The sequence below is a fragment of the Vulpes vulpes genome, chromosome 7 (assembly GCF_048418805.1).
Source record: "Vulpes vulpes isolate BD-2025 chromosome 7, VulVul3, whole genome shotgun sequence".
Classification (NCBI taxonomy): Eukaryota; Metazoa; Chordata; class Mammalia; order Carnivora; family Canidae; genus Vulpes; species Vulpes vulpes.
In genome coordinates, this window is record NC_132786.1 from 60,449,437 (window position 1) to 60,467,834 (window position 18,398).

The 18,398-nt window shown below is 43.3% G+C and overlaps 1 protein-coding gene across 1 annotated transcript in view; it reads right to left on the minus strand.

Moving 5' to 3' along the window:
* Window positions 1-793: 793 nt before the first annotated feature.
* The window catches only part of AGPAT5 (1-acylglycerol-3-phosphate O-acyltransferase 5), a 58,558-nt gene continuing 40,953 nt past the window's right edge, over window positions 794-18,398 (minus strand). Inside the window, exons 6-8 of the mRNA XM_026017935.2 lie at window positions 11,715-11,876; window positions 5,484-5,607; window positions 794-3,350 (exon numbers count right to left, since the gene is read on the minus strand). Coding sequence (XP_025873720.1) covers window positions 3,125-3,350; window positions 5,484-5,607; window positions 11,715-11,876 — 512 coding nt within the window. The 3' untranslated portion in view covers window positions 794-3,124. The remainder of the gene's footprint in view (window positions 3,351-5,483; window positions 5,608-11,714; window positions 11,877-18,398) is intronic.

The following is an 18,398-nucleotide window of genomic DNA, read 5'->3' on the forward strand; positions in this document are numbered from 1 at the left end:
AAAAAAAAATCCTACTGACGGGTGACCTCCTGCAAGGTGGCATTGGACGTATCTGCCAAGACAGCCTTTTCTTCAATCCAAGACGTTAAGGACAAATACTATCATGGTTACAACCTACGATAGACATTTCTCTGTCTTCTTAAGTGTGAGTCAAATGTGTATCAGTAGTTACTTTGTGTCTGTACCTGGCGGGCAAATTTTTTATGTACTGTATTTTTATAATGGTCCATTTTTTTTTGTTTTTTGTTTTTTAAATGGTCCATCTATTTAAAAGATCACTTTATTGACACAGGTCTTCTCAGTGAATGTAATAATAAACCATGTAACTTTACAAAGGAAAAACAAAGCCTACGTCGTCATCGTCTGGATATAATGGAAACTTGGTACCACTTTAAATGAAACAAAATCACATGGAAATGGAAGACAAGAAAAAAAGTCATTAGTATGTAGGAAGCAGGCATTACCCAGATTGGCATGTTACTTAGCGGCCTGGCTGATTTTAGGCACTGGCCAAGTCTCAGTGGGACAGCCTCGATTACAGAACCGTCAAGCAGCTAATACTCGCCGCACACATCGTCTAAGATACACAGATGAGTTTATATAATGAAACCAATATATTGCTTTGCAATTATGAGTACTGTAATGTATTTTTAAAAACTTGCTCAACATTTACGAAAAAATATCATAACTTTGTAAGCTCAGAACGCAGGACCAGCCACAAAGCCTATCAAAGTAACAGAAGACCGCTGGGGAATTTCTGGGTCGCAAAATGTTAAATAGCACAGACATGAGAGACAGTGAAAGGTTTTATTTTTTCTTTTGCTTTCATCCAAACACACCCTTTTCTGGAAAACATAAAAGCATGCACATTGATGGCATTCTTATAAAGAAAAACTAAGTAATAACTAAGCTGCAAATCAACAATGATAGTAAGACAAAGGCTTAAATGATATGTGAAAAGATGTACAGGTAGATACAGGGCTCTTCATTTTAGAAAATAATAATTCAAGTCATATCAACACATGTTAAAAAGAAGCTTCTAATTTTCCAAATATTTTGATACAAAATTTTTAAGCTAACAAATATATTTTATAGAACTTTTGTGAGAATATAAGTATGTTCATAAGAAACATGATGTTCAAAGTGATCTTATGCAGTTCACTGTGACTCCTTAAAATCAGTTATAATCAACATAATTCCAATGGTATTTCTTCTTAAAATTTAAATTTAGAGCATATCCATGATATTCAAAGTTAAGTTACGCAACTTGCATTTACTTTGATCTAATTAGAAATAGGTTCTAACTTTAGGGTTGTTTAAAAAAAAAAAAAGTATTAACAGAGACACGGGATTGATTTGAATTTCACCTTACAAGTAAGAGAAAACGACAATTGGCATGAGAACACTTTTCAGTTTTACCGACCCCGCCACATTTAACCAGGCCGGCCGTATCCTGTGGGGATGTGTGCACACACACACTAACGTATGTACAATTCCCGCCACCCGGCTCCACAAAGGTGCCGACATGGCCTCCTCTCTGGGTCTGGAGAACCCGTCAGGCGAAATCTCCCTTATTTATTATTTTCATTTTGTTCATCATGATTCAGCTGGTGTGTTTCATCTGGGGACACGGATACAATTTTACAACAAAAATCCATTAAGCAGAAATGTTATCTTAAGGGACTAGTAGGCAATCACATTTAAGTTGTGACATAAAAACAGAGCAGATCCACAAAGGCCGTCCTCCCGCACAGGACAGATTTTATTATTTTGAGACTGAAAACCCAATTGTGTGATTTGGTTCCTGAAACACAGCTCTTGTGTGGAGGTGATGTGGACAGTGGTGTAGCCCCACGGGGACTCATGACAACTATACACATCCGTCCAGGCCTGACGGATGCAGTCTCCCGGGCTCGTGGAAGGTAACCTTCTTGACGTGCGACAACCGCAAACCGTCTGCCGCAGCCAGCGAGGCCGGCCCCGAGAGCGTGGAGGAAGGGCCTCTGCCGCAGCACTGATACGCCTCTCCCCGGCATGTGTCCCATGCCAGGCACCGAACAGCACGCTGCCAGGAATCCAAAGGAAAAGAATCCAAACACGGTGGGAATCGACCACCGTGATGACATTAAAAAAGTGACTTCTGAATTAAAGGTTTTGCTAAACTCAAGAGTTACAGGCAAAAGGCACATGCTAGTGAATCTAGTCAGACGTCTGGAGGCTCCCATCACCTCAAATATCTGCGGACTCAGGTCCAACAACAGTTCACACTGATTATTTTGATATAAAAAATGATAGGAAACCTGCAGGTTTTCAAGTAGTTATGGCACAGATGTCGGGAAGCACTAAAAGCTTCGCTGAACTCTTCAGAAAGCCGGGCAATGGAAAGTTCTGCCACAAAGAATCAGGGTCACAATTCTAACTTAAACTTAATTCTCATATTTTATACATTATTCTTTTGTATACAATACAGGGTGTGCAAATTAAGCTGTTTCAATAAATATTAGAAATGTTAATTACTCTGCAAATATAAAGTAAAATCAGCTAACGATGCAGTCCACTAAAAGCATGCGCTACCCAGAGCTTCCTCCCCACGGACAACTCCTTGCCCTTTACCTTGTATCCCTCTTATATTTAAATACAATTTCTTTCACTCACTTGGAGAAATTAAGCAAACAGCAAAATATCACAGAGCTCCAAGATACTAAATACCGTAGCGAGAAAGGCTGGATTAGTCAAGTTGTAAAAAATTAAAAATAACAAATACAGTAAAATATACTGCAAATTAATGTTCATGAATGCAGCTATTTGAATTACAAAACAATAATCATACAATCCTATTAATCTTCTGAAGATGACATTAGTTCACAGGAGATGCCAAGTGATAGCATACACTGCTTAGCTTTTCCCTTTCCAGCAGCTTCTGTTCTAAAGTCGTGAAACCACGTTATGTTTGCCCAAGACCAACTGCATATTGGCTTTAATCAGAAATTCTATTTTATCCAATGTTCAATCAACAAGGCTTTATTTACACTTCTTATTAAATTCGGGAAACAATCTGATGTAAGGTGTGGCTGCCAATACTAAACCATGCAGCGCATCCCACTGCCTGCGGACGGCTGCCTGTTCACGCCTTTATACTAACCCACAAGCAGCCAATTAAGGTTCCATAAATCCACGTTCTCACATAGAGTTTCCTTCCAGCCTCGGTCATGAGCATTCCAGCAGTCAAACCACTTAAGATCAACAACGATGGTAAAGTCTTCTTGAGACTTAATTTAGAATTAACACTTTCCCCAGGAAATTTGTTTCTTCTTTCTGGATCCAGTGAGTCATAAAATTCAATAAGCAACCTGTGGCCAGAATGGAAAAAAAGAATTCAAGTTCAGGCTTAGTCATTTAATATTCCAACTAAACAAATAGCTACTGGATGCCTATCACATTCTGGAGAAGCTATAGGTCCTTGGGGCGGGGGGGGGGGGGGGGGGGCAGTGAGATGAATAAGGAAATACCCAGAGACTTAATTAGTTTCTGGAATTTAAAAATACCTTTAATATTCTATGTATGTAATTCTTTTTAAAACATGGTTTTAAGTAATTTTATGGAGATGATTTTTTTAAGCTTTAGATTTTTAATAATTTTAAACCACCAGACTCGCACAGGGTAATAGCCCATCTCACTTTGTTTCCACCTTCCCCATCTTTACTCTTCCTTCCTATAGCTCTCATTCCATCAGAAGTCAAAGAAAGAGCAGCAGCTCTTGTAACATAAATGGGGTTTCTCCCCAAAAGCCCCTATTGGCATGGAATTATAAAAATAGGTACAAGAAGAGAAAAACAGCATAGTTACTTCATTTTCCTATCTAATTTTAAAACTGTAAAGTTATAACAGCAGAACAGACTCGGCATAAAACTCCCAAACCCAAGTACAAAAGTGGAAAGTCCTTCTATTACCTTAACAGCTTCCCTAGAGAGAACCACTGTTTTAAAAGGTCCAGACTCATCCCAAGTATGTGTTGGCGCCTATAACACGACGTACATTGGATATTAAGCATACTGTTCAAGCTTTTTTTTCTGAGAACTGATTTCCATGTCAAAACACATGTATTTTACTTTAGAACTTTCTTCCATAACCAGAGTGGGTAGCACTGAGCGGCTGGTGGAATTAGGTCACGTACATCTGACGCGACGAAATACAGAAATGCAGCTCCTTGTCTATACACTTCATAAAGCTTCATTTTCAATGCAGCACACTTTTAATAATTTTAACTCTTTAAAGTTAACTCGCAAGGGTCAAGGAGGAAGTCAATTTACTGTAATACAACCACAAAAGGGAGAACAGAGCAGTCTGCTGAGAAGCACATTTGAATAAAACAGGAAAGATTTCTGAACATAAACCTAATTTTGGAAGTCTTACTTTTGAGTCTGTAAAAATTCCACACTTTTCAACGTGGTTTTAGTAAATGATGCATCCTATAATTAATGGATCTATTTTTTTCAAAAAGAGGATAAATAGTAGAGATGTTTAAAATATTCTTTCAAAAAACAGGATATGCATCAGAAAGGATAAAACTCCCATTGACAGCAAACAGTAAATAATAAAGCCTGAAGTTTTCATCCAAGAGAATTCAATTTCTAAATATCATGTCAAAACCTGAGATCTACTTTTTATCTTCCTAAAAAGAGAAGAAAATTCTAAAATGTTTTCCTTTGGAAAACTGTATTAAATCCAGGGGGTTCTAATATCCTCTGCAGGGGGCACCAGCTTCTTTCAGGTTTGCTCTTCAGTTAAGTGGGACATCACGACCCCTCCCTCAGTTTGACCTCTTTAAGCTGTGCCTCACCCAAGAGGTATCTAAAGACACCTGTAATTTGCTTCCAGGCAACGCTCAGCAAGGGTCAATCCTGTTGTTCACAGTGTTGTTCGCTCTGAAGTGATGTTATTAGCGTGAACGAACTCAAGGTACATCCTAGAAACTGGTTAGGCCCCAAAGAACTCACGGCAAAAAGACCCTTTGGTCAGAACCACGTCACCTGCCCTTTCCTCTTCCGACACTTTCCACACGTACATCAGACACTCCTCCACCCACAGCCTCGCCTTCTGGGCATCGGGGGCATGCCAGCCAGGTCTCAAGCACGCACCACGTGGTGGGACCGGGGGCACTTCACAGTGGAAAGTCTGTGTGTGTGTGTGCGTGTGTGTGTGTGTGTGTGTGTGTGTGTCCCCTCTAATTTCATATCTCACCAGAGTCCTGTCTAGGAATTACTGCAAATAAAAGCAGGGAGCCCTCCTGTACTAAGTTCTCTCACAGACTTTTTAACAGTGAAGTTTAAACATGAACAGATTGGACCTGAGTTTATTAAAAAAAAAAAAAAAAAAAGCATTTTTAAGATAATAAGACTGCTTACATTAGTTTCAAATTGTTTATTTACAGTGAAATTTAGCTGAACTCAAGTTTTTGAAGTAGGAGAACCGCTGTTACTCACTTATCTTTGATTTCAAAACGCTCATGAAGCCATCTTCTCATATATGCTTGTTCTTCTGGAACATCCTTTTTGTCTATACGGTCAATGTGGATATGAATTTTTGGACATTCTTTGCAGAGAAATTCTAACAAGAAACAAAAAAAATTTCATTTTTTTGTTATTTTGGAACTCATGGGTTATGTAAAACAATTCAAAATGAGGTAAAAAATATTTTTAAATGATGAAAAGCATTCTTCAGCAAAAAAAAGAAAGAAAAAAGCTAAAAGAAAACAAGAACTATAAACTGATTCAAGCTGAAGTAGAACCGTGTGTTAGAATTTCCAGTCCACTGCAACTGCCCGCGTGGTAAGTTGAGGCAGTAGCCGTACGGTAACGCTGACTTCCGAGGCAGCCTGGGAGGAGAGGCTGGACCCTGCCAAGTACGAACCCAGCCTCTGAGGGGTCCCCAAACACCAGGCGCCCTGAGGCTCACTGGCCACCGGTTTCCAAGCACATCACTCTGCGTTCCCACTGGACCATGGCCCCAGCAGGGCGGAGATGGAGCCTGTCTGGCTCCCTCTGCCAGAGCGCTGGGAGCGCGGAGGCGCGTAGCCCGGCACCGACCGTCACACACCCGGACCCAGACGTGGGAATGACGGCCCCCGCTCCAGGACGAGCCACTGGTCTCCCCTCGCTGCTACTCCCCGCTCTGCTGGCCTCGGCCGTATATTCACATACCATCCTCAGCTTAGGAACCAAAAGTTCTTGGTGGCACAGCCACGAGCTCTTGGATGACAGTTCCTCCAGCGCCCTACCTTGAGCAAAGCAGGCCGTCCCTTTGCAGCCTGGGATGCCCAAGCGATGAGGCCAAGATTTACTCCCGGACAGGAAACCCTGAGCTGGGAAACTCCCTTCCTTGGAGGCGGCTCTCGGTGAAGAGGCGAGGTCGTTCACATACTTCAAGGCCTGGGAGAACCAGGAGGTGTTCCTGAGGGACGTGAGGAGACGAGGTTCCCTAGGTGAGCGTGCAAGGAGGAGGCAGAGGCCTGCTGCCTCAAGAGGACGTGTGTTCAGCCATCTAGAAGCGGTGACTCACAGGCTCTGCAGTTGGAGGAAGACCCTGAGCTCAAGAAGTCCCTGTTCTTCGGACTCCACACACAGCTCCTTTTTGCTTCGTATTCTCTACCACGGTTCTTCTCCATCACTGGTGTCATCAAGCCTTAATACCACGTGGCCTTTCCGTCATCAAAACTCTCCTACTGTCACATACTTTCCAGAGCAAGCTGGCTTTGATGATAAATGTGCAAAAGGCACTGCCAGAGGGAAGACTTCACCATTCGGTATTTTTGTCTTAGTTTTCCCCAACTTCTGTTTTCATGAATGTCATCGAATTGCCGCTGAAGAATATTTTAGCAGCGGAACCGTGCGGAAGGCAAGAGCCAGACAGGTGTGGGTGGCCCCCTGGTCAGCCCTGGGCAGACGTGTGAGCTCTCAGCGCGCATCTCCCGGTGTGTGAGCCGGAGACTCAGAGACGGGGGTGGGTGGGGGTGAGGTGGGGGGGTGGGGGCAGCTCCCGGCTGACAGGGCTGCTGAGCCCCACCTGCTCCGGGCGGGGAGGCGGTGCATGCACACCAGATGCCCGACGTGCCCCTCTGCATCACCGGAACCACACATGCATCTACCCTGACAGTGCGGGTGCGAGGAGATAGAAGTGAGCAGACTTCAAAAGTCAGAACTGGCACACGTGTAAACCACGGTGCCTGGGAAGTGACAGCAGTGTCCTTCATGGGACGTCAGCTGAGGAGGGCAGAGGCACAGACCCTGTGAGTAGGACTCCCGGCTCCAGAGGGGTGCTTTCAGGGTGTGCCCCCTAAGGTTTACGTGGTACTCTGGTGTTTACAACCGTGTCGTGGGCATTATTCCATCCCACGTCTGGGAGTCCATGGAGCCAAGTGCTACCACGCTTGGCTCAGAGAGGACCCAGGGCGCATGGAGGCCTGGGGTGCATGGAGGCCCAGGGCGCACGGCGCTGGAGCCCATCAGCCGGCCCCTGTGTTGAGGACCCAAATGTAAACCGTGACAATCATCAGATAAAACACTACATGACTTTCAGGAGACACGAAAGAAGTGACATAAGTGTTTTCTTCAATATTTAATAAAGCTCATGTATCTATACTTGTAAGAACTATTTTAGTTGAAGGTTATTTCATACTGTGTGAGCAAAAAATTTTCCCATAATATTTAGAAATATATGGTAAAAGTGTTCTAATTAAGGTATACTGTTTTCCTCCTCAGAACTTTCCTAGTAGAGCCCCAGAGTATACTGACATGCTAGGGTAATAGGAGTCTTCCAGGTACTCCCATATGTCACAAGGACTAGTCTCTAGAGAAAATGAGCTGCGTTTGCTCTGTGCCTGGGGAGACGGGAGAGAAAAACCGGGCTCAGAGAGTGGAGCAGAGGACGTCCATGTGCTGACCTGGGACAACCTGCACACGCCGGGACCTCACTTGGCCCCCCACGCTGCTGGCTGGCTGGCTGGCTTACAACCCCTGCCCTCTCTTCCTCTAGGGCAAAAAGATGACCCAAATCCCAGAGTAGAAAGCTGGGTAAACTGTTGTAAAGTCACATCAAGGGGCATGATGTGGCATTTCTTAAACATTATAAAAGTGTATATACTGATGTGTAAGGATGTTTATGGACACCCTACTAAACAATTAAAAGCAAGATAATAAAGAAAACAATATATACAAATGACCTCATCAAAAAAAATATCCAAAGGCACAAACATACTGCAACATGGATACATTATAAACAGGAAGATTTTGAGGAAAATAACCCATTTGTTAACTGCATCTGGACGGGTGAGCCTGTAGCATTTTATTCCTTCTTTGGGATTACCTGTAATTTCCCCCTCTAATAAGTCTAAGTTTCATATAAGAAAATAGTAACAGAAAAAAGCTACCCAGCACCCTATTAAATAGTTTAACAGAACCTTAGCTTAACAATGTATTACGCATACCACCCACTAGAGAAATGGATTTTAAATAAGCCAATGATCATCAGACTGGCCTCTCTCTCCTCTGCCCAATGGACATGGTCCAAGGAGGACAAAGACCTGATGACAAGACCAGAGGAACCACAAAGTGCATGCCCACTGGGCTCTGGTCAATATTCCCCTTACAAGGAAAGGCACCATGAAATGAGAAACACAAGCAGCACTACTGCCGCCTCTCTAAGGCCCAAACTGGAAGACTCGTGAGCACAAGAGTTCACGGACACTGCAGCTTCTGCCCTCACCTGCAGCCCGTCCACCTTAGCAGTCTAGAGCAGCGCTGAGGCCCTGCACGCTCAACAGTCATCCCAGGTGACTCCGATGGAACTATAATACTTCTACCCTGCTCTGAGAAAGGCTGGCTTGGGGCATATAAACGCACAATCTAGCAACCACGGGATTTAGCAACTATGGAAATAATGTTTTTAATTGGGGTGTCAAATACGAATCTTAAATGACAGTCCACTATGTATGGAGATAATATTCAATACTAATTACACTCACCCATCAAGTACTTACGATGTTCTAAGGTATGGAATTTTATACCTAATGCAACTTACATCATAAATTTAAAGTGCATCTTAATCTACACTAGATTAATGTAGGGCAGACTATCAATCGATTTACAAGGTAACGAGAGCAAGGACTTTCAAGCTACGGGTCTCAAACTCACAATTAAAAACAACATGGAACACAGAAAACCAGATGTCACCTCTCATGTGCACAGGTACATTGGTGGAGTAATTTCTCAGCAGTGGAAATACACGAGCACTTGCAAAGCGGGCACACGCGGCCAGGGCAGCTTCTACAGAGGCTGCACTGTCCTACGTCTCTAACAGCAAAGTACAGACGTGACTCTTCTACTTGAAGTTCACCCACAGGGTCTGTCTTCAAACCTGATACTGGGATTTTTGCCAACGTGATAATAAAACATGTTATCTTGCTATAAATTTTAATTGCATTTTTCTTATTATGAATGAGATTGAGAACTTTTTTTATGTGAACTATTACACAGTTATTGATCATCTTCTTATCAATCTGTAGAAGCACTTTACACATCAAGGGAGTCTGGCTTTTCTTCCTGTGATCTAAGTTGCAAGTATTTTCCCACTTTGTCTTCAGTCTTCTGATTTTACTATGGTGTATTTTTCCTCGTGGAAATATTCACCCTTAATTGACTGAAATGGCAGATTTATTTTCCACATGGCTTCTGGGTGTGATAATTAGAAAAGCTAACCTCCTCAAAAAGAGACAATTTGTAAGGAAAACACAAAACCACTGTCAGCTAATGTGTATGCAGTAGAGGAAGCAGAGCAGTGGGAGGGGGTGCTGGTTTGGAATCTAGACAATGCAACTCTAAACTAGTTTTCTTCCTCAAGGCTTCTCACCCCGTTGGGGGGGGGTAAAGAACCACCATATACTGCGGGCTAACCTTGTGGCATAAGCACGTAATGCCATGGGAGAGCTAAAGCAAGAGAAAGCAACTGAGCTAGGGGAGAGGAATGTTGGGGGGAGGGCAACAAAGGGAAGGGGTTTCACTTGGAAAGGAGGCCTGGCCTGCACACAGCCTTCATTCCAGAAGGCGAGGGAGTGAAAGAGCGGACAGCTAGGATACAGAGTCCTCGGAGGGCAGGCTAAAGAGGTGGGACTTGGCCCATGAGCACTGCCCAAGCCAGGAGCTCTTACGACCGGGACGGTGGCATAATGAAAGCATTTTGCAAAGGTTATTATGGGAATTATATGTTTCTCATGAACAATAAAAACATGTTCAATAAATCTCATTTTTTAAACAATGATAAACTAGTGATAATATTGTTGAACAAGTAAAAGCATGTCAGTTTTCAAATGTAAAAATAGGTCACTGACTCCTTGGATGGTTGAATAAAAGAAAAATATTAACACGTTGCCTTTTTTATAAGAAGGGAGGGACTACAGGGTAAGAATGTAGACTTAATTTTGAACATATGATACACAAAAAAATTAAGAAAAGTAGTTACCTCTGGGCTGGGGAAGGTGGACTCGGGTGGTTGGGGACTTGGTGGAAAGCAAGCCATTTCACGGTATGCTTTATATAGTGTGATTTTTAAACTGTTTGATGTATAATATATTCCAAAAAATTCCATTTAAAGTGAAAAAAATCTTCAGCTTCCTACGTGACAACTGCTCTGTGTTAAAGGCAAGTGTGAGAGCAATCAGTCTCACTACTTCAGATTTGTATTTTCAGCCACTGTGACCACTGTTCACCCCATCTGGCCCCCACTCACCCCCATCAGTGCTTCATCCCTGTCCTCTCCCCTGACCTCCTGCTCCGGGCAGCTACTCTCTGTGTCTTCTAGACATAGTCTGAACATCATTGGCCTTCAGGAGCACCTACTGACCGAAACACTCTGATAGACCTGGTGTTTCGACCTTCCATAGCCACCAATGTGGCATGAAAAACCCTGTTCCCTCTCTTGATCACAGCTCTAATGGGCACTTCCTTGTCTCCCTAATCCTAAATTTAAATTCCTCTACCAGCAGAGCATATCTTTATGTTTAACTAGAATACTCTGCTCACTCAAAATTCGATTTTTTCTTGTTATATCTGACATACACATAGACAACAGCTAAAAGGTCTTTAAAGCCCAGCACAGGTTGGGGGAGCCTGAGTGGTTCAGTCAGTTAAGCCTGTGACTCTGGATCTCAGCTCAGGTCTCAGATTTCAGGGTTGTGGATTCAGGCCCCTCCACACTAGGCATGAAGCCTACTTAAAAAAAACAAAAAACAAAAAACCAAAAACCCTAGCACAGATTTGAAAAAAAAGAGTCCCATTTACCTGTTTCTTCTTGACAAAGGTACTAAATTTTGTAATTATCATGTAAAAGTACATAAAGGATGAATGCTGACCACTGCAGAGGTGAGCACTCTCTTCCTCATTCCCTCCCTTTGATTTACATAGCCTTCTATTCTTATGGGTAGAAAGAAGCTAAATTAATGACAATGGGCAAGTCCAAAGGCCTAAAGAGAGCAACCAGGAAATACCAAACTTGGCAGGACTCCTGATATTCAAACTGGTATGGATCAGTAAAAAATACCTGAAAAACAGATCAAGTATATACTTAGAAAGTATATCAAGTAAATGTTATGAAGTACACTCACCCATTAAAGAGAATAATTACACATTCACAAATAAATGACATAATTCAAAATTTACACTCACCAGCCATGGATGGTGCTTCTTTCCGCTGCCCCTTATCATCAATAGTCCCTTCAAAAGCCACTGTCACATCATAAATTGCATCTAAATAATTCTTCATAGAATCAAAAGCAACATGAGTTGCCTTTATTCTTGGTGTCAGCACATGTTTTAATACTGCAAAGCCTAAAAAAAGAAGTGGATTCAGTGTGACCATAAATTAGTTACAAAACTCTTCATCAGAATATAATACCCAAATTGTTTTTAAATTCCCAAGAATAGACAAGAATATATTAAAAGCCATAATCTCCTACATACAGGACTTGAGGTTTAGATAGCACTCTTATGACTTGATCTATTTGAATCAACATTCATTTATTTATTAAACATCTATAGATACGAGACGCTGGGGAAAACTCAGAACACCGGCCCTCAGGAAGCTATGACCTATGAGAAATCCTTCAGTTTGGTAAACCCTGACAAGGGCGGGTATTACAATCCTCATCTCTGGCAACAGAATAAATGGCATCCTGCCCTTCGCCACTTCAGATTCAGGAGCACGATGCGTAAGTTTTGACTCCTAATCCACGATTTAATTTTATTTCTATTTAAACAGGGAGGTTGGACTGCAGGAGCACCTAAATGACTCCTGCTGTGTAGAGAACCTGAAGTAAGAGCTGGTGTGGCCTATATAAGGTGGAACCCCAGGCTTGATACCTACAATACCGCTTATTAAAAAAAAAAAATTAAACCCAGAAATAATTTACACACCATAAAATTCATCATTTCAAATTGTGCAATTCAGTGGTTTTTAGTATATTCATAAAGCTGTGCAGCCATCACCACTATCAAATTCCAGGCCATTTTCATCTCTCCAAAAAACACCCTGGACCTTCTGCAGACACAGGACATTCTCCTTCCCTGGATTTGCCTGTTACGGACATTTCACATAAGGGGAATCAGAAACCATTGGGGGCTTTTGTGTCTGGCTTCTTTCACTCGGCATAGTGTTTTCGAGGCTCATCCATGCTGAGGTATGTTATCAGTGCCTCGTTACTTTTTGGAGATGAGTAATACTCCACTGTATGGATATGCCACATTCATTTATCTATTGATCATTTGGGTTGTTTCCAACAGGTGGCTACTATAAATAATGCTGCTACGAACATGCACATAAACCGTATGGGAATGCCAAACAAGTTTCCATATGAACATAGGACTTCAATTCTCTTCAGTATATTTGAGACAGATACATACACACATATACTGTATATACTTTTCAAAGTTTCTGTAACTGAGAAAACACTGCACTTTATATAGGATAATCAATCATATCCGAGTGCTCCAGTAGTGTTAAGAACTTGTCTTTCCCACCCCCTTCCTATTTCCCACTGTCTCCCTTTCTCTTGATTAGAATATTTACTGACAATTTAACAGAATAGAGTAGCTTTCTGAAGTGACATGAGAACAGACTGGCCTAAACTTGATTTGGATTTTCTCCTGCCTCTCTCCAGGGAAAGTTAGCTGCATCAGGAAGAACAGCTATAGTATGTTCAGATCTTCCTGCAGAAGAATTTTTAAAATGTGAAGCGGTGTGGGAAAGGAAAAGATTCCCACAACCACATATCTGACTGAAGTCCCTAGGGTAGAGGCAGCTTAATTTATTCACAAACTTATAACAAAATGCTGAATAGTATACCAGGCTGGGAAACATCCACTTGTCGATTAAATTAGTTAATACTTCCTTCTTTGCTACTGGAGTTCATCCAATTTTATGAAGTCCAAAGTTCCACAGATTCACCCTGCGGTATTCAGTGAGAACAAATTACCAGAATCCACTAAGTTAAGATAGGAAGACAGAAAAATACTAGTTAAAAAAAATAACGAAAGCCTGAATAAATCAGCTTTGTGACAGATGAATAATAAATGCCCGTCACTAATACATAAGAAAAGCTAAGAAAAAAAAAATCTCACTGAGAAATGCACCAGGAGCCTGACTCCTCTAAACATGTTTTCTAGATCCAATCCACATCCTGCATATTTCAGCTTTTATCTTCCAACTCTTGAAAAAAAGAACAGCCAAGGAGGAGGGAGAAAAACAAGGAGACCAGGGTGACACAGAGGCCCCCCGAGAAGAAAACATCTCAAGAAGGAACTGGTCAAATATGCTGAATGAGAGACACGGAAAGACCCAGAACCGAGAAGTGACCACCTGGCCAAACAAAGGTCACGTGTTGCCTGGGTTAGTATTTTCCGTGGAATGGTAGGAAGGGAAGCTCAGGGAGGGGGTGGAGAGAGGTGAGAAAACAGCAACAGCCCATCCTTTCTTGTGTGGTTACTAACACGAGGTCTACTGACCACCTAAGGCTTAGAGGAACACAGGACGCCCTCACTGTCACGGCAAACAGAGGCCGGCCCTTCTTGGATTGGAAATCACTTTGTGCTCCTAGTCTGAGCCCATGAACTCCTCCAGTCCACGTGGGGAATAATCTACCATCTCTGACAGAGGGGTCTTCAACTCTAAACCATGAGAGGGTGCTCACTATCCCCAAGTCCTGGGACATTATCATAAAACCAACTTCTAATGAACATATGGAGACCAAGTAGAATTTCAACCGAGAGCGCGTGCCAGGAAACGGGTGCTCATGATGAACTGCTGGAGCTGGAGCCCACTGTCCTGAGACCTGACTCTGCCTCCGGGGATTTGCACAAAGACCCAGAGCCCCACACAAGAGGAAAGCGGTGCTTCATTAAGTCTCCTCAAGATTTTTTTCAATCACTTCTATCTGATTGGTGAAAGCCTCAGGAAAAAGAGGAGCCTGGAGAGAGGCCAAGAGGGAGGGACGCAGGGTACGAGGTGGGGCCGAGACGGACCGGGGACGGGGAGGAGTGGGGGCCTGTGAGGTCTGCGGAGCAAGGGTTCAGAGCCCGTGAGGAAGAGCGCTGAAGAGTAGGTTGGCGTCCCGGGAGAAGAGCTGCACATCCACAGGCGCTGGGCCCACCTGGCCTCTGGGACTCCACGGATTTTAGACCAAAGCAGAGACAGAATCTAGGTGCTGAGAAGAACATTTAGGGTTCTGAAATGCCTTGGGGCAGCAGGTCAGAGGCAGCCAAGTTGTGCAACCTGAAGAGAGAAAATGTTGCCAGGTGAGGTTATAAAAGCCAAATGCACAATGATTCAGCAACTAACTGAATGTGGTAAAAAAGGAGGAGTGAAACACAAGCAGCCTTCTGCCCCAGAAGACACGTGCAGGGCGTGCCGTACGCCACGGGAAGGGCCAGGTGGAAGAGCTGGGGGGATGTGTGCGTTCACGTGGAGGCACCCGTCGTCCAGCAGCAGCAGCGACAGAGCAGAGGCAGGGACAGAAGAACAGAGGAGTTCAAACTGGGCACTCTGAGGTTGGAGCTGGAACGAACACTCTAGAAGCACTGAGAAATACGGTCTGTAAAACGGCAAGAACCATCTAGAGACAAATGGATCATCTGAATAGACACAGCAGCAGAGGTACTGGCTGTGGCTGAGATGAGAAGACAGAGGAGAACAAGGCCGTCCTGAATAATGTCAAAGCTGCATGTCCATGAATAGATACGAGGCGTGACAAAAACGATGACTGTTTGGTAAGTTGGAAAGGACTAGGTAAACAAGGAAGGTGGGAAGGTGGAAGGGGAATAAACTTCTGGGGAGTGGAAGGAGTCAAATGGGAAGATAAAAGGGGCCCAAACTTCTTAGGCATCGCCACAGGTGGGCTGCCTGTGGACACAAGCAAGCACACACACGGTTGGTTTATGTGACAATCAGACTGCATCGGCAAGCCGGGGGACACCCAGCAGACAAGAGCGTGGGGGTGAGGTACGCAAAATAAGTTATTAGAGCAGTAACATGAAAATCTTGAAACCAAGGATACACATGATTGTATGATGCAATCTTATCAGGAAAACAAAACTTCAAGGCAAAGACACCCTGGGATGTGAGGAGAAAAAATCTGAAAAAAAGAAGAGCTAGTCCAAAAGGGAAACTAGAACTGCTAAACGTCCCCAACTGGCAAAGAAGGGAGGAGGCAAAGCAGGTGACACAGGGCTGAGAACCAGCAAGGCTAACACAGATGCAGGAGCGGGAGCTGCAGGGCCGGGCAGGCAAGGGCTACTCAACACCTGGAAAGCTAAGGAAGGGCCAAGGAAAGGGAAGTTCAAGCTGAGCCAAAAAACAGGCTTCGGGAAGGAAGAGCGAGGAAGAGGCAGGAGCAGAACCGTCAACATAATTTGCAGGACCTAGGGCAATTTCGAGACTGTGAATGCACAGCTGCAAAGCAAGCACGGGATTCTGTGCAGGAAAGCAGATTTTCCCTAAAAGCCTCCAGAAAGGCCTGCAGGCCTCTGCTCACTTTGACTCTAGCCCGGTGAGACCCAGGTCAGACTTCCAGCCTCCTGAACTGTGAAAGAAAACATCTGGAGTGAATGTGCCTCAGCAGCCACCTCAGCTCCTAGCTGAAGGGACAGTGTTCCAGCAAGTTTGGGTCAACCCTGGACAGTAACTTTCTTTTTTAATGTCTGCCAGGTTGAGCTGCAGGAAGGAAGAACGCTTGTTCATGTGTATGGACCATTCTTATCTCTTAAATTTCCTATTCATGCACTTTTCCCGTTTTTCTAGTTTCTATCTTTTCTTAACCAGCAAGCATTCCTTTTATACTGTTATTAATCCACCATATATTGCAAATTCTATTAGCTTGCATTTGCCACTTAAGTTTGTTAACATGGCATTGCAGGTATAATTATAATTTTTATTAAGTCTACAAAGGAAAAAAAAATTGTTACTATGTTTTAAAAGGTCAATTACACCTACACAATAGGGACGCCCGGGTGGCTCAGCAGTTTAGCTCCTGCCTTCTGCCCAGGGTGATCCTGGGGTCCTAGCATCGAGTCCCACATCGGGCTCCCTGCCTGGAGCCTGCTTCTCCCTCTGCCTGTGTCTCTGCCTCTCTCTCTCTCTCTCTGTGTGTCTCTCATAACTTTTTTTTTTAAACCTATACAATAGCCAGTGTTATTTATAGGATAAAAGCTAAATTTTACCCATAAATCCTAGAGATTTTTTTTTAAAGATTTTATTTATTTATTCATGAGACAGAGAGAGGCAGAGACAGAGGCAGAGAAAGAAGCAGGCTCCAGGCAGGGAGCCCAATGTGGGACTCCAGGATCATGCCCTGGACTGAAGGCAGACACTCAACCGCTGAGCCACCCAGGTGTCCCAAATCCTAAAGAGTTTTAAAACTACAAGGATCTTTTTGCTTGCTTAATATGAAAATTTGAGGTATTTGGATATATCCCTAAATTTAGGGTTACTAAGTCTAAATATGTCATCTTGGTAGCTGCTATAGTTAAACAAAAACAAAAACACCATGGGGCTCACTTTGATAAGTTCTACAAGATTTATATTTGATTCCTAATTCCTTAGTAACCACTGAAAAGCAGTATATCTAAAGCGACTCTAAGGAAACTTAATCAGAACAAAAACACTTTGCATACGTGAGGGGGCGTCAGCTATTCCAGCAGCGGTGCCTGGCTGTTTTGTTTACAGGGCCCACATGGAGAGCCTCCCGGTACTGTCTAAGTCTCCTACAGTGGCACATAACTGCTACCAAATTGCCCGAGCTTTTAGTGAAACCTAAATATAAAATGAAGGCTTACCAATAAATACTAGATCCGCATGTTTTAGAAAACCCAAAAATCTGACCCAACTAACCTGCTGAGCAAATGACTAATCTTATTTAAACGTGATTCTAAAACTTTATGATGCATCAGAATCATGTGGAAGACAGCAGAGCCCTGCCCCTGGAATGTCTGATGTAGTAGGTCTGGGTGGCTCCTGAGAATCTGTATTTCAAGCAACTTCCAGGACAATGCTGACAATGCTGGTTCAGGCACCACTCACCTTAAGAACCACCAACTTAGAACTTAGACCGTAGTTCGAGCCAATCAAGATTTCACAAATGGGCTGGTGAAGGAGTGAAAAGGCTGGAGGAATAACGGGTATTATTATTTTGGTAAAAAAATGTAAGTAAATGGGATGGAAATGGCCTCCAAGAGGCAAAACCAAACCCTCCAAGTCTCTGGACATTTGCTATGTCCAAAGCCCTCCACGAGCATTACGGTGGTGCCTAGATTCTCCCAAGAGCACCCACCCCCCACCGCTCCCCACTGTCATCTCTAAGGCTGTGACCTGATGTCGGCGCCAGCTGGAACCATGCTACTGAAAGGGCAAAAAAGGGGAGAAGAGTTGGCCAAAGGATGAGAATGCAGTACAGTGCTAATCCAGACACCGATGGAGAGGTTGGTATGCAAAGTCAATCAACCAGTTTCTTGAGCATCACTACAAATACAAATATAATTTGAAAGCTTCCTCACTCCCTTTATTCATCCCAACTCTGTTTCGAAAATGCCTGGCATACACGAATAAAAAAATTCTGGACCGGGGAATACCAGTCCCATCGTGGTTTTGAGTGGGGTCTTCCAATGTGATTCTTTTCTGTTTTTATATCCTGAACAATCTGTGATCTTTCACTCCAATGTAATCAAGGCCCGTGAGATTTAGTTTGCACCTTCCTAGCAACAGGCAGCATCTACACCCCACAAATCACTGCAAAGATTAACGGATGACTAACAAAACTGCACTAATAGCTCAAAAACAGACAAAGAAAGGAACTGCCAAGGGAG